The following is a 14854-nucleotide window of genomic DNA, read 5'->3' as shown; positions in this document are numbered from 1 at the left end:
GAACTAAGTGGCATGACCAGGGGGCCAGCTCGGATCAGGAGTTTACTGCGTCGATGAAGTATGAATGTTTCTTTCAAAACTAACTATTTACGCATGCAACTGCATTGATACAAAGAAGGAACGGCACCGTAGATTGCCACATAAATCTTGTTCCTTTATCTTTAACTGGAATGATTGCACATTTATTTTGAACACAGTACAACGTAATCCGTTAGCCAGTAGAACGACTGGCGCAGGTCACCTTCACACAGGTATGGCGCTTTGGTCCATGTCCGTATCTTGAATCCGACCGCCTGCAGCACGTCGAAGAACATTTCCAGTTCCTCCTCGACCGTGAGCCGCTTCTCTGGTGGCCACGGTTCCAGCAACGTCCTTAACGGTAAATGGCTGGAATCTAGCAATTGATCAAGATAACCACGCTCATATAATAACTCCTTAATGTATTGAGCAATGTTTTTAAAACAAGGGCCAGGAAGGAAGAACATGAATACTGCACGTGTACAACGAACAAAAAACTTAAAACGAATAACTTAACTAATGACGTAAGCATGAAATATAATGCATTTGTGCGCCCTCTCCGCGGAGAAAACATAACTGTAAGTAAATGAGAAGAATTGAACAACTTGTACTTACTTTTCTCCACATAGTGACTGTATGGCAACACCAGCGCTATTAATGCGAATCCCGTCTGATCTAACGATTCGTAAATATCACTAAGCATAACGTGGGGATCGAAGCATCGATCAAGCACATTAAAACATACGATGAGATCTGCTTGATGAATTTGGTTTAAATTCTCCAGCACACTGTAAATGAAACGTCGTTAGTATTCCATTCATATCCTTAAACAGACAAATAAGTCCAATCCATGTGCACTTACATGAAATTCTTCTCATTTAGTCGGTTCCTCATCGTCCAGCTGGATTCTGTGGCGTAGGTCGTTACCTGCCAGTTGCGTTTCTGCTGCAACGTGTGCACCAAGCGTAACGTTACCTCTCCATCACCAGCGCCGATGTCACATACGCTAAGCTAAGATGTGGTGAGAGAGAGAGATAGAGGGCACCAAAGTTTGAAGCGTTAAACAGTGCACTGTTGAAATAGGCCGAGCCTTCCCCTAACACCTACCGCTGATTGCCTTTCGCGATGCTGGAAAAAACCACCAGCCGTGAGAAACTGGTCGAACTGCATTTCGGAAAGTATAAACATCGATCCGCGCTTCAGGAAACCATTGATGTCGGTCTGGGTCATGAACATGTTGAGAAACAGTTTCGCTACCTCGTGGCACAGCTGCAACCAGAACCGGCCGGACGTTTTCTTCGACCGTTCCAACCACTCGAGCGTTAGCTCGTCTGGACCGTTTAGGTGATGGTAAAGGCTACCATACTTTCGGGGCAGTTTGCCCATAGTATACCACTGAAATATTTAAAAAAAATGAATAAATAAATTAATAAAAGTTGCAATTGCAGGTAAATACAGCCAACAATGGGGAGTTGCTAAAATGATTGCCCTCACGTACGTGACCGATCTCACCCCACCGATACTCCGTTATCTGGAGTGGGCGATTAAAATGAATCAAAGTATCCACAGTTTCTAATCGATTATCGGCACTTGTTGCCCGCCCGCTTGTGCTTGTGTGGGCTGTACACAATCGAACATAAACTAAAGCGCTCTTTCCTTTGATTGCTTCCGATGCTTCCTCCCTCCCATTAACGCCATCCCATCCCATCCAAGGGCTCTTACCGTGGTCATATCGATCTGCTGTATAACATCGTCGTTATGTAGCCGATCGAAAAATACTTTCGCTATCGCTCCCCGGGGACGGTAGTTCGACATAATGCTGCAAAGGTGGTAACAAAAATTAGAAGCTAGTTGAAAAGTTCTCTAACATACTGTACTCTCGCAATAACACAAGGGCGACAACAAACGCAACACGTTACTCCACGTACACCGAAAAAACGAACAGAGCAAGAATGGTTAGGGGGAGCATGCTTGCTTAATTATTGCTTCACTTAAACAAATCAAACAAGCTCCATGTACATCTCGTATGCCCCGGTTGTTGTTGCTTCCGCTGCTGCTGTTCTAATTGTGGCCGTGGTATTGCTTAGCGCGTGCCAATGAAGTGTTATTGCTCGAGGGTTCTTTATCTTTCCACTCACCTGCGGCTGCGAGATTAGGATTGAAGTTTGATTAGTCTGCTCTTTTTTGTCCAGCTATGCTGCCTTCATGCACACGGTCGCGTAGTGAGAGCAATGAGGCCAGAATTATACGATCAAGCACACCGACCGTAGTGGTTGGTATGTACGGCTAAACACTTTGGCTAAACGGGACACCTCCACCACCAGCAATTATTGTCTGCTGTCCGCAAGCACAGCAACGGCAACGGGCGTGGTAACCGACAAATACAGGGGGAAAATGTTTTTCTCGGAAGCCAAGGGTTTTCTTCGGTGCATCGTTCGCGGCGTACACATCACCCCACCTGCCTCCCCGCCCAAACAGACAAAAACAACTACAGCTGTCAGCGGTGCGAGTTTTGCAGAGGATTTGCAGGAATCATCCCTTGCTTCGAACAGAACCGGATACGGGTACGTAAGGTTTAGTTGGTGTACGAAACGGAAAGCTTGACCCACATCGCGATGCAACACTTGTCGGTGGATCAGCGCAGCATCACGGGACGATTCCGAAAACACGGGTTGCCTGAAAGGATGTACGGGAAGCGTTCCGATCGACGAACTAGCGAGTATATACCGACGCGTTGACAGCTGTTCAAATTAGCAAACGATTAGCAACATTAAACGGTTGTTCACGCAATTTAGCATCTGTTGAATTGAGGATGGTAACAAGAGAATGATGAGAGTGACAATTTTATTGCAATTTTTTATCTCTGTTTTGCTACATTGCGATTAGCGCTGTACCATAAGCCATTCTCGTTCTTTTACATTTGTTCTACAGTAAAATTAAATATAAAGACCGAGGGGTGAATAAAAGCCATCATAAGAATCCGTAACAAGCGGCTGTGGATGTGGATCATTTACTCTAAGCTGGATCAATTATTTAGTCGAAAAGTATATATTTTAATCAATATTTAATGATATTTGACGTTAGACTGCACTTTAAAATCTCTAAATAACTAGGCAAACTGGTAAGACACGTGTAACAACCGTAATGGCATTAGGACCACCATGGATCACCGACATAGAATCTTCCTCATTTACGAACACATATTCTGACAGCTGCTTCCTCTTCTTTGGCTCAACACCCGGGATGCACGGGATGTTCAAAGACCACGACCGACGAAGGGTCCCGATGAGTCCTTCCGTAGCAACACACCAGCCAAATAGGCTTACGAAATAGGTTTCATTTTGTTACGTCGCAGCAGATTGTACCTGCCCCAAACTAAATATCGATACGACAGCAATGGTACATAGTAAGCGCGAGCGAATGATGCCGACTCTTCGGCCTGCACGAACTCGACGCTACTAGCGATAGACCACGTCTTCCTGTCGACGGAATAGTTTGGTTCCGCGCTGAGCTCGTCGTAAAACGCGCCCTTGTCGAAATCCACCAGATAATCGCATCGGCTCAGCTCGAACAGCATGTGCGGATGGCCCATGTTCTGGTCGTTGAAGTAATCGTGCACAATTTGCGTGCCGTTTTGAGTTTCGTCATAGTATGCCGGCAGCATGCCGGTGAAGCTGGACTCGACAAACCGGGCCCGATAGTTCGGGGGCAAGAAAAAGTTCCCGGGAAACCGATACCACTCTTTGCCGTAGCATACGGTCAATTCCTCATTGGTTGGAGGCAGGTCACTCAGCACGCTCATCGGTGCACGGTAGTACATGGATGTGGCCAGCATTCGCGATACACCTAGGCAGAGTGCCACTGCCAGGACGGCGAAACCCATTAGACGATTCGGAAAGGAGGAGCGTCCTGCACCGAGGATGCGTCGCATGTGGGAAAACAGTTGATCCATTAGCAGTGCTGTTCCAAGTGCAAATAAGGGATAGACGGGGAAAATGAATCTGTAAAAAAAGAAAGATATTAAACGATGAACGTGATAAAAACCCAATAATATCATTGTTTACGAACCGTTCTTCTTTGTGCGGTTGTATGGCAAACACAAAAAGCCATAAATAGAGAGGTGACATCAACCATAGGCCTTGCATCGGTGAGAGTCGATTTTTTGTGTTCCTTACGCCAAGACATGCAGCGGTCAGTACCACCAACGGATATGATAGACTGAGCATAAGCGTAATATTGTGGTTTAGAAAGAGATTTTTCACGTAGAACATTATAGGCTCGACGCCGTACAAATCAGGTCCGTGGGAGGTAAACACGTTATAGCGGATTATGTTTAACGCGGCGACCGTAAATGTTCCAAAGTAAAGGCTATCGATGAGCACTATCGGCACACCGTACATGGCTCCATAGAGTATGGCATTTTTAAAGAAATCCAAAAACTTTCTTTTTTTAAAAAGCAGCTCGAGAACGAAGGGAACGGCCACTATAACAGCGAAAGGCCAACCTGAATGTAAAAAAAAAGGATTTGTACGTTTCCAACAGTTCTGAAAGCTGGAGGTGTTGAGAATCGGTTACATACCAATCATTCCGGAAAATGCTGTTACCGCAATAGCCGTTCGCGTATCTTCATTCAGCCACGCAGCCATCGTTGCTAAGGTAATGTACATGGAAAAACTGCTGGGCAACAGCGCAGCGCTAGAGATAAACATTCCGGCACTGGTAAGCTGGAATAGCAGCCACAGACTAGCCACACCGCCGCCACATTTCCGTCCCAATATCCTAACCGTGAAGACGTAAAACAAGCAAAAAAGGAGAAAATGAATCAATTTACGGCGTTACAGAGGATTGTCTATCATTGAGTGTAAGTATGATTACCTGTACAGGCGATACTCGAGCAAGGCACAAGTAACAGCCAGTAGACACCGAACGAAGTAGAAAATAAGAACACCATTATCAGTCACCAGCTGCAACACTTTCGCCGGCAGCCCGTGTAGCCATAGGTAGCTGTAGGACCGCAAGGCAAATTCGGGACTGTATTCCCATGTTTGAAAACCTTTGCCCTTAAGCAGATAGTGCAACGGCTCCCAGTAATTGTACGTCTCGTCGCAATCGGAAATTATCGAATACAGGGCGGACTGGAGACGCACTACTACAAGCGATAACACGACGACCGCGTTACTTTTAAGCGCGGACATAATTCCGAGCATCCAAAAACACTGCGAAAACTTAATTCCAGCTATTTACTGTCTACCGATGAGCAGCCCCCTTTGCTAGCCGGAATGCCAGCGGCGTGAAATTGTGTGTACAGTTTGTTGTCAGTCGCGGTTGACGTTTGTATAATAGATAAACAAAACAAACAGCAAACAGGTGCAAAAAGGAGAGGAAATTACTTTATTCCGCTTATCTTTTAACATTACCGATAGTCTTACGAACTATTTTCATTCAGCGTAGGAAAATGCCTCAAAAGCTTGAAAAACGCATTTACATTAAAAAATTAAATTAAAAATGTCATCCAGGCTACTATCCTAGGGCTTTCAGTTTCGTACCATTGTCAGCGCTTCTCAACTCATTTAACCTTTGTGCGCTACACGGTAAGTTCCTAATATTTTTTGATGAAAATTTTCAATTTATTGCAATGTGCAGCGGTCTATGTGTAGTTCAAGTTGGGGTATCTGATTTAAATTTATAATGTAACTGGAACAAACTGTTATCTAATATAGTAGGTAAATAGGGGTTTCTGTAAAGCATTTTAATTGCGATCCGGACCGTCACACCATATTTATTCAGTTACACATTATAGGCGATCCCCGAGATACACGGTTAATGAGGACTAAAACGGCCGCAAAATACCGCGTATCTCAAATTTCCGTGTAAGTTGAATTTCACGGTTTCCAACCAAAATATCATTTATTTTCGTGTAATGTTGCTTGGCATGCTCTTTTTAAGTTAATACAGTGAACCCTCTCTTATTTGAGAGGCGATGGGACTGTCGAATAAGAGGGGTTTTCAAATTACAGTGGTGGAAAGTGAATGAAAGGTCCATCCAAACAAGAAAGAGACAGAACATTTAGTATGCAGCCTTAACTGTTGCTATAGGAAACTGCGAATAGGATTGCCAATTTGAGCATACATCATTCAATAACCATGGCAACACCATACGCAAATAAGATTGACACAGATTTCAGAGGTTTTCCAAATTAGAGGAACAAAAATGTACTGGAAATCAAGGGACTGTGCAAAATGTTCAAATAAGAGAGGTTTTTCAAATTGGAGAGGTGTCAAATAAGAGAGGGTTCACTGTAAATCAATTAATAGATATAAGGCCGGTCCGTTGTACAGTCTTCAACTCGTACAACTGAAAACATGTGCATCATGGGTTCAAGCCTCGAATGGACCTTGCCCTCAAACGTATAGGACTGATCCTCCTTCTATGGGTAATCAATAAGTTGACTGAAAGCGAAGACCACTAGTGGCACTGGGCAGGTCTTGGCCGAGAACGGTTGTTGTGCCAAAGAAGAATAAGAAACCTGCTTGAAAGAATTATAAAGTTCGACCAGAAGAGAATTTATTTTTTATTTGACAATTGATATGTCAAATCAGTCGGGCATGTTATTAAGTCGTACGAGTTGACGACTTTTCCACGGGACCGCCTTCATTCTCATATGGACTATTTCTTTCATCTCGGTGTAGTATGAAAAGAGTCGCTGGTTGTTACAAGATCGTACGTGGTTCGACTGCCGTTTAGATCGTCTACCACATACAAGACTAACTATATCACCATTTAAGGGTTTATGCGTATGCCTTCAGTTTTACGTAGCGAAGGCTCGGTTCTTACGGTTCTTGTACACATGACGGCTATGTTGCTATGTCGTACATATGGAAGACGGTACTATTGACACCAGCTAAATACGATTATATATTTTAACAAACTTGAAACAGACCGCTAATTTCTGCTTAAAAAAGATAGTCAGTGAGATGGGAATACTACCACGCAAGGACGGGTTTAAGCACTACGCAAACTAAGCACTACACTTGGAAAGGAAGCAATAACTTCTATCCATTAGCATATGTGTATCAATCTGCAAATGGCTACTGACTGACTACCTGGAAATGCACAACCAGTTCTCTTAATATGATTCAAATCTTTCCCATCGGTTACCATAAATTCACCATTAAGCTTCGATACCACATCAACATAAATTGGCGTCCCACTTAGACTGTCTTCTGAATCGAACGTTACTCCATTTTGCCCAAACAATCAACTCTAGGATTCTGCTTTTCATAACCCTGCCTAACGATTCGAGCATATTCTAATCGCCAATGTCAAAGTGATCGTGAACGCGCAACTACCGCCGCTCATCCATGCCCGGTAGATACGACCCAGCATATCACAGAATTCAATGTCACAAGCAACTGGTATGTTCGATTCCTACCATCCTCGCTGCCAGTTGCAAATATTTGTCACCCTCGAGCCTGGGTGGGGAGTGGCAATGATACACAGGCATGCCCGATATGACACGATTGCATAAGGCAACAACGCAAAACGTGGCGAATATATCTGTTGCATCCGGATTTGAAATGTGGGATCTTCCAAGCCTGAGAATCTACAGATACTTGTTTGCACTCTCATTTTCGGCTGGACAGCACGAGTGAACAGCTTGTTGATAGCTGGTAGAACAACACAAGAAGAAGATTATGCAAACGAACAGTTGATCTCCATTATGCTGAGCGTTTGATCTTTTCCCGTTCACTGAATGGTTTGGTACAAAGTTCAAGATGTGGTTGACATCAGCTTCGGGAATGGAACAACGCAAACGCCACGGAAATGCTGACGTCCCAGTGTGTCGTGACGTACAGCCACACGATGATGTGGTCAAAATTTGCCTGCCCGTCAGACTAAGTATATCACCCGATCAAAGTCCGCACCGTATGGTGGATTACGTGCGTGCGTGCACAATGACACGATTCTAATGAGGATGGACATTGGGGGAAAGGTAAGAAAAAACCAATGTGAAATGTATGATCACACATTACACGCGTTTCATTCAATTTTGCCCGCGTCTCAGCACCTCTATCTTAACCCACATAATTGGTTAATTTTAAGTTAACTTTTATACGGTCATAGATTACTTAAGCACGTTGGCTCCTTTCGTTGGGGCGCGAAGGCGTGCTTCATGCATGGCAGGTTGACACCATTTGCTCGCCAATGTGATGCTCCCCAGCGTCCGTTTACACGTGATCCTCACTTCAGTCGTCACCTCCCACTATAGGTCACCGCCAGGGAGATGAAAACGAAAGAAATGTAAGCTTAACTTACAATCCTTCTTCGTGTACTGCCCTCCGTGTACTTAGCCATGCCCCAAACTAGGACGGCCAGAAGCCGTGGTTCGGGATTCAAACCTCTAATGCCCATATGGTTGGTTCCTTTCGTATGCTTCGCAATGCGATCGCAACTGACACTGGCAACGGGAAGCGAAAGGGCCTTTTGTACGATTGGAGGGGTGGATACAATTGGCCGGAGCAGTGCGCTCGGCTTTGTTGCAAAATCAAACATTCAACCCCATCTCTGCCATCAACACCCCACACCAGACGGTGCGGCATAATTTTACGTCTCGACACACGTCTCGATTTGGGCGTCGTTGTAACAGGGGTACGGTACTTGAACTGCGAACGCTAATGAATGCTCTGTGCGCTGTACGAATCGAATCGTACCTCTCGGCCCGAAAGACCCTCCTTACGGTCGCGTCACTCCAGTCTGCTCGCGCCTCATCGGCAGCAAAGGAGGGTACATGCGTCGACCAACCCGCCCCGAGGGCTTATCGACGTAATGCCTTTTTACGAATACGAATCATCCATCAGACGGCACCGTGCGACAACGCCATCATCTGCACTGATCTAAGGTCATCCAACGAACTGGGAAGTTCTTACATATGTCAATCGCAGCACTGCCACAACCACTCCGATGAGTGGCACTATCTTAAAGCCTCTGGCCCCATTTACCAGCGTTTCCTTGCCATCGTGGCTCGGGGAGCTAAAAACAGGATCAACTGCCCCGAACACACTGGAAGCTTCTTCAGCGGTAAAACAAAACATCCAGCACCTCTTCCTGTTTCGCGCATCGAGGCCAATCCCCCGCCTTGCCATTTTCTAAGTGGTGTTCCAATTTCTTCCCACTACTGCGTAAAGTATGTGAGTGAAACGACGCAGTTACCCTCAATCGGCGCACATGATAAGGCAGCTTTTAGTTGGGACCAACGTTTGGTGGGTGCGTTTTTGTTTTGTCTGCAAGCACACCGGTTGGGCCGATCCTGCAGGAGGAAAGAATAATAAATAGTGCGATTTGATTTGATTGATGAGGGTTGTGTGGTTGTGGTAGAATATTGTGTACTCATGGATGGTAATGAGATCGAGCGGATGGTCGGTTTTTGGGTGACGTACGAGCGGACACTACAGCGGCACTACGGCGCGGCACTTGGACAAGGGAGCTAATGTTCATCCGCGTTTGGCATTGTTGTGTAAATAATTGAAATTGTTGAATAAACAGTGAAACACACGTTCGATTTTTTTTGCTGGTACCGCTGGTTCCGGACACATTGTTAAAACTTGTACTATGCGGTACTGTAACAACTGTAATAGTTACAGGGTTTTCCAGTCCAATACACAATTGTCCATTTGTTTATAACCATCGTCTTTTTAGATATACACCGCTGTCTACCAGTTGATCAAACGTCAACTCATGTGAGTTACTTTGTCCAGTTTAATAACACCAATTATTGTCATCTTGGATTGCACAACAGTCAAATTCGGTAAAGTTTGTGCCACTAATTGCTGTAAACAAGTGGACAGTAGTTTGTTGGACTGGTGAACCCTGTAACGGATTTCTTTCGTTTTTTTTATAATTGCACCGTTGATACGTATCAAATATTTATGAAAAAATGGTTTTGATTGAAAGGTAAAAAAAACAAAACATTGAGTAAAAAAAATCTGACATTTACATTTCATTCATTTATGCCTTTATGTTTGCAAAGGAAATAGTAAACTATCTTCTACTGTATCACAAATATTAAACCACACATTAGTGCTGGGCATTCTAAATTAATTTTTTTAAATTGAAATGAGAAAATCGTATCAAGGTATGGGTAAACCAACTCCATGTAGCTTTCAATGTTGCTCTACTCATCTCAAACGCTGGTTGGTAGTTTTTAATCGAATTACCTCCGTTCCGTACGATTGGGTGTAACGGTTGTTATAGACATACAATCAACCTTGGCCTTTCCTTGAAAATGTTATTATCCTTTTTCTTTCGAAGTAAAGATCCACGTGTATTGCAAAAATAGCAGTATATCATAAGGTAGTAAATCATGTAATTTCACAATTCTATGATATTGTTTGGAACAAACATGAAATATCAAGTACTCACGTATAGCATAGATCGTAAGGCGAGTAAGCAGAAGAAGAGAAGTAAGTCCACTAAAAGTATGTCAACTGCAATGGATATTATTAAAAGACACTGTATGTGCTTGAGCAAGTCTTTTTTACTTAATTTAATTCTCTTTTCTTCCTCATAATCGATTTCAACGCAAGCCGCAATACAATAACGTCACAGCGATTGCATTTTATCGTGATTTTTTCAGATGACTTTGCATTATCAAATGGTTGCATATGGTCGAACAATGATCCCACAGGAAGCGTCTCGATTCGTGGCCTGTCTTTGTATAAATAATCATTAATTCTTACGCATTTCCTGCACCTTCATGATTGATTTTTTAATCTTATTCCTTAACGTGATAGAAACAAAAATAAACATTCCAGAAATATCGCATTAAACCGTCAATTTCATGCGTCCATTACGGTGCCCCAACCTTGCTATGCGTAGTACATTTTTGAGTTAATGTTTTTTTCTCTGTATTTTCTTTTCCAAAGCATAAACCTTGCGTCAGGGTCACCAGATCAGGCTATCACTTTAAGCTCCTCGTGCTCTGGAGGTTGTCGATGCGCAGTGGCACCGCCGTACGTTCGATCGCTCGAGGTTCACGTTAGCGCTAATCAAGTGCTGTGCTACTAACACAAACACTAAACAAACGATCACATCAATTAGCTGACCAGAGCGCCGAACGTGCCAAGGGAAGCTTGGAAGGGAGATGCGGCAACAAAAAAACATACTCAAACAACCCTGCCAAATCAAGCCATCGAGCCAGCTTCCGTGGCTGGTGGTGTCAACTCTACCGATCACCGTGACGAATACGACGATGGTCAAGGTTAGTGCCCGGGCGGCCTCCTCACCTAGTGCGCGGGAAGATGCTACCGTTTTGCAAGGATAATTATCGATCCTGCGTTGCGCTCTAATTAAAAATTCGACCATTTGTGACCCACCAGTTGCCCGGATTCGTCACACAACATTTGCTGCTGGGGTCCGTCCGCTCCGGAACTTTGTGAGCCGGATCTGCATCGAACGAAATTCTAGTAAATATTGGCAGCACATCTGTTATTCTGCAGCAAATAGACACCTCCGTTTGCGTCACTTGACATTTTCCTCACACCTTTAACCGATGACGGCACATTCTTCCAATTAAAGGCGCAATTGAAGAATGCAACCTTAGATCCGTTGCAGCACAAAACGTTACACTATAGGGTGAGGGCGCTTCACAGTCAGCAGTGTAGCCGAGCCACACCAGTTGTGCCAGCGGTTACCATTCAAGATGTTGCCTGGACGAATGTGTACATCCCGTCACAAACTCTGCCGTGTGCTAATCGATTCTCGATTCGAGTCGAGTCGTGCAAGAAAGTAATACCACCTTCCGCTCGCGATTATTATCGCAAGACAATTAGAGTCCACACCACCCCAACACAATAGCGGCCACGATCACGATCACGCAATGTGATTCACCGCGCGAGCGAACACGCCGGGAAAAGCCAACCGTGCCTAGCGCGTGAGAGGCAACGCCCCTGCGACGGAGTGGGTTGTGTGTAAAAGTTTCCATCCAAAACACCAACCGAGCTTGATGATCAAGGATCGGTGGACCAGACCGCAACCCAAGGGCGGTACACGGGGAAAGCGGACTGTTAGGGCGGTGTAATAAAGTGGTAATAAAGAGTTTACAGCAATAGGAAAGAAACCGGCATCCAATTGGCTGGCAATGGTTCTCGTCCTCTGTGGACACTCATTACATTCACCTTGACACTACATACGGTCCAAGGGAGATGAGGAAAACCAACCTCGAAAGTAGTATATATTCGGTTTTAGATCGATACATTTGACCGTTCGCCACGCTGCAGCTTGTTTTCGTTCCGTTTGAGATGAGTTTCACCTTCTTCTCAGACGTGCGACTATCGTGCGGGACTCTTTGTTGCCATGCTAACAAAATTTCCCCATGAGTGTGGCGAGGGATTATTCCGTTAGATGAATATTTAGAATGGCCGTTTTTCATTCCAAAAAGACGGAGAGTGAGGGAAACAAAGCGCCCTCGATGTGGGAAACATTTTGCATCAATAATACAGTCTGCGGCAGTTTTCATTCCACCAGCCTAAATTCACTGGCCCGGGTGTTTGTCTCGCGAACGAAATAGAAACTAAACCAGTCGGAGCGAGATTTCATTAATGCCATCTGCCTGCCCGCGAAATACTTTCTTGTGACGCAGGCAAACACACAATTTCGATATAGCATATCGCGTTCCGGATGCTAATGAGGAGCAGCATCAGCAACCTCAGCATGGTCATCACCCACGGACACACACACACACACACGAACAGGCCACGCCAGGCCACTCCAGCGCTGAATTCAGCTTCCCGTTCACGTTTACGGTTACGTCGCCTTGAGAATGATCGCGAAATTTCCACCACCTCCCCGTTCCTGATCCCGTCCTTATTCGGCAGATGCTGCGCGTTTGTTGGCTGTGCTTGAATAGTGTCCACCATGTGTGCCAGGGGAGAACCCAATGATGCTACCCAAAAGAAAAATGCCAAAATAAAGTAACGCATGCCCGCTTGCTACAGACCGCAGAAGGGAAAAACGTGATGTCTCTTTCGGCTGGGCGGCAGCTCGGTACATTGACACACCTGAGCGATTCTTCTGGCTGTTCCCTACCGGATCTGCCGGGGCTGGCAGGCAGGAGAATATGCTAATCGCTCGGTCTCGCTGTTGCCTATGCTTCGCAGCATTACAGCGAGCTGAGATTTTGCACCCGAAAAACCAGTCTTGGGCCAAAAGTAAAAAGGGCAGCTAATGCGGTGCTGAGTTCGGCGATGTCCGTTTGGGATATTTTTAAAACAATTTTATAGGACTGGTTGTGACACGTGCTAACAACTTGGAATGCTTGTGTTCTGCAAAAAAAAAAGAACTCCTATCGATATTCTGAGTGGGTGGAGAAGGAAAAGCAAAACAGTGAAGAATTTTTATAACCCCTCGTAGAGTTATACAGCAAACTACGCCACAATTGAAAGGGATTCGTTCTTTTTTTTGGGTTCCTCTAGCACCATTTTCGTTCAGAATCAATTCACTTCTCGTTTGCCATCAACTTAGTTAGTTAGTTAGTTCCCATCAACTAGCACCAGCAAATCGTACCATCGTCGCTCTCGTACCTTTAATTTGTTAATTTATTTCAGCAGTTTTCCATTCGATCTCTTGGGTGCACGCCAGTTCATGCCCCAGTTACCTTGGCTCAATGCCGTTCAGATTAGCCAACAAGATTCAAAACCGCACCGAAACGCTTCTTAAGCTTGCTCCGTTCGGTAGAGTGGGGGAGGAGTGTAGAGAGGTATACCATTTTCGACTCAGTCTTGTGCATTTCGCACAGCTCCGTGCAACCGAACCGAACACCTCTAGTTGAAGGGCACGCAGGCGCGAGGGACATCGGACGGACAAATCCTGCTTCCAAAAGGGGCCAAGTTTAACAAGGTAAAGTTTTGCGACCGGTGCAGACTTGCCGGTGCGCCCGTACCTACTAGGATGGGAGACTTCAACGCAACGCAAACGACATTTGCGCGACACACGGGTTGCAGTTGTTGCGTCAAACCGGCATTTAATCTATACTACCTACGGGAGTGCAACAGCAAGAGCAGGCAGGGAGAGAGAGAGAGAGAGAAAGCAAGATGCAAATTGACGATGGGTGGTGCATCTTTGTAGTGCATCGTTCGATGCCGGGGGAGAAAAACTGGTTAGGCAAGTAGTGGCTGTCACCGTGCCCGGGCCAAGCGTGTGCACTTGACCAACAATCTGCCGCTGGGCCCGTTGGACACCTCCACAAAGGCACCCATGCAACCTTCTGCTTTGTATAGAGCTGATACGGTGTGTAGCCGCATCCAGAGGATCGAAGGCAGAGCTACGCGCATAATCACACTGCCAAGATCATCCACCAATGGCGAGCGTCTGTAACTAAGGCTCATTGCACTGGACTCAGAATGTTTCTTTATTCCCCAAGCTAAGCGTGCCTCACAATGCATTCAAACCACCATCGCAAGATTATCAACAACATCCAATCGTCATCATGGCGGATTGGAAGATTATCCGTTGAAAAGCCTGCTGTAGCTCTGCGCTGGAATTTCCGTCCCTGAGCCAACACACTACAGAACGAAAATTCGCCTTTTGCACAAAAACAAGCTTTGTCTAGAGCAGCGCGTAGTGTGTTCCCCTAGGTTCGGAACCGGCTTTTAGCTTTGTGTAGCTCCCGAGCGTGCCGTATCTTGCCACCCAAACGCCCTCCCAGAGCGGACAAAACAGAACCAAATGAGGCTGTGCTACTCTGTGCGCTGGTGGTAGTACTAATACCTGGTGTAGTAGTAAAGGGGAGGTTTGCCGATTCCACAATGCGTCCAGTGATTCGCTATGGAAGCGCCTAGT

The 14854-nt window shown here is 45.3% G+C and overlaps 2 protein-coding genes across 4 annotated transcripts; both read right to left on the bottom strand.

Annotated features, from left to right (window-relative positions):
• Positions 1-108: 108 nt before the first annotated feature.
• On the bottom strand, positions 109-2736 carry LOC120908353 (methyltransferase-like protein 9). Of its 3 annotated transcripts, none has more exons than XM_040319269.1 (6): positions 1947-2094; positions 1741-1837; positions 1126-1413; positions 881-1029; positions 634-806; positions 109-394 (listed from the first exon to the last, which is right to left on the bottom strand). In XM_040319269.1, exons 1-6 carry the CDS (start codon positions 1985-1987, stop codon positions 183-185), a joined length of 960 nt encoding a protein of 319 aa, XP_040175203.1. In that variant the 5' UTR covers positions 1988-2094; the 3' UTR covers positions 109-182. The 3 variants fall into 3 exon arrangements, with proteins under 3 accessions (XP_040175203.1, XP_040175204.1, XP_040175205.1); XM_040319270.1 differs by lacking the exon at positions 1947-2094 and adding an exon at positions 2157-2736 and having other exon boundaries at positions 183-394; XM_040319271.1 differs by having other exon boundaries at positions 183-394; positions 1896-1990.
• Positions 2737-3047: 311 nt separating this feature from the next.
• Positions 3048-5331, bottom strand: LOC120908352 (alpha-1,2-mannosyltransferase ALG9). Its single transcript, XM_040319268.1, has 4 exons — positions 4894-5331; positions 4598-4797; positions 4087-4522; positions 3048-4019 (listed from the first exon to the last, which is right to left on the bottom strand). The coding sequence occupies exons 1-4, from the start codon at positions 5223-5225 to the stop codon at positions 3341-3343; spliced, it is 1647 nt and encodes a 548-aa protein (XP_040175202.1). The 5' UTR covers positions 5226-5331; the 3' UTR covers positions 3048-3340.
• Positions 5332-14854: the final 9523 nt, after the last annotated feature.

Source organism: Anopheles arabiensis, chromosome 2 (genome assembly GCF_016920715.1).
Source record: "Anopheles arabiensis isolate DONGOLA chromosome 2, AaraD3, whole genome shotgun sequence".
Lineage (NCBI taxonomy): Eukaryota > Metazoa > Arthropoda > Insecta > Diptera > Culicidae > Anopheles > Anopheles arabiensis.
This window is presented reverse-complemented; position numbering and strand designations above follow the sequence as displayed.

What these genes read in the sequence shown, in the direction of transcription:
- LOC120908353 (XM_040319269.1), bottom strand. Translation starts at nt 1,987, where the DNA reads ATGCTCCCCCTAACCATTCTTGCTCTGTTCGTTTTTTCGGT. An exon ending in ATCGCGAAAGGCAATCAGCG is followed by an intron (nt 1,030 to 1,125) that starts GTAGGTGTTAGG and finishes ACCACATCTTAG; the next exon opens with CTTAGCGTATGTGACATCGG. An exon ending in CAGTCACTATGTGGAGAAAA is followed by an intron (nt 395 to 633) that starts GTAAGTACAAGT and finishes ATCAATTGCTAG; the next exon opens with ATTCCAGCCATTTACCGTTA.
- LOC120908352 (XM_040319268.1), bottom strand. Translation starts at nt 5,225, where the DNA reads ATGCTCGGAATTATGTCCGCGCTTAAAAGTAACGCGGTCGTCGTGTTA. An exon ending in CTCGAGTATCGCCTGTACAG is followed by an intron (nt 4,798 to 4,893) that starts GTAATCATACTT and finishes CTTCACGGTTAG; the next exon opens with GATATTGGGACGGAAATGTG. An exon ending in CAACCGCACAAAGAAGAACG is followed by an intron (nt 4,020 to 4,086) that starts GTTCGTAAACAA and finishes CTTTTTTTACAG; the next exon opens with ATTCATTTTCCCCGTCTATC.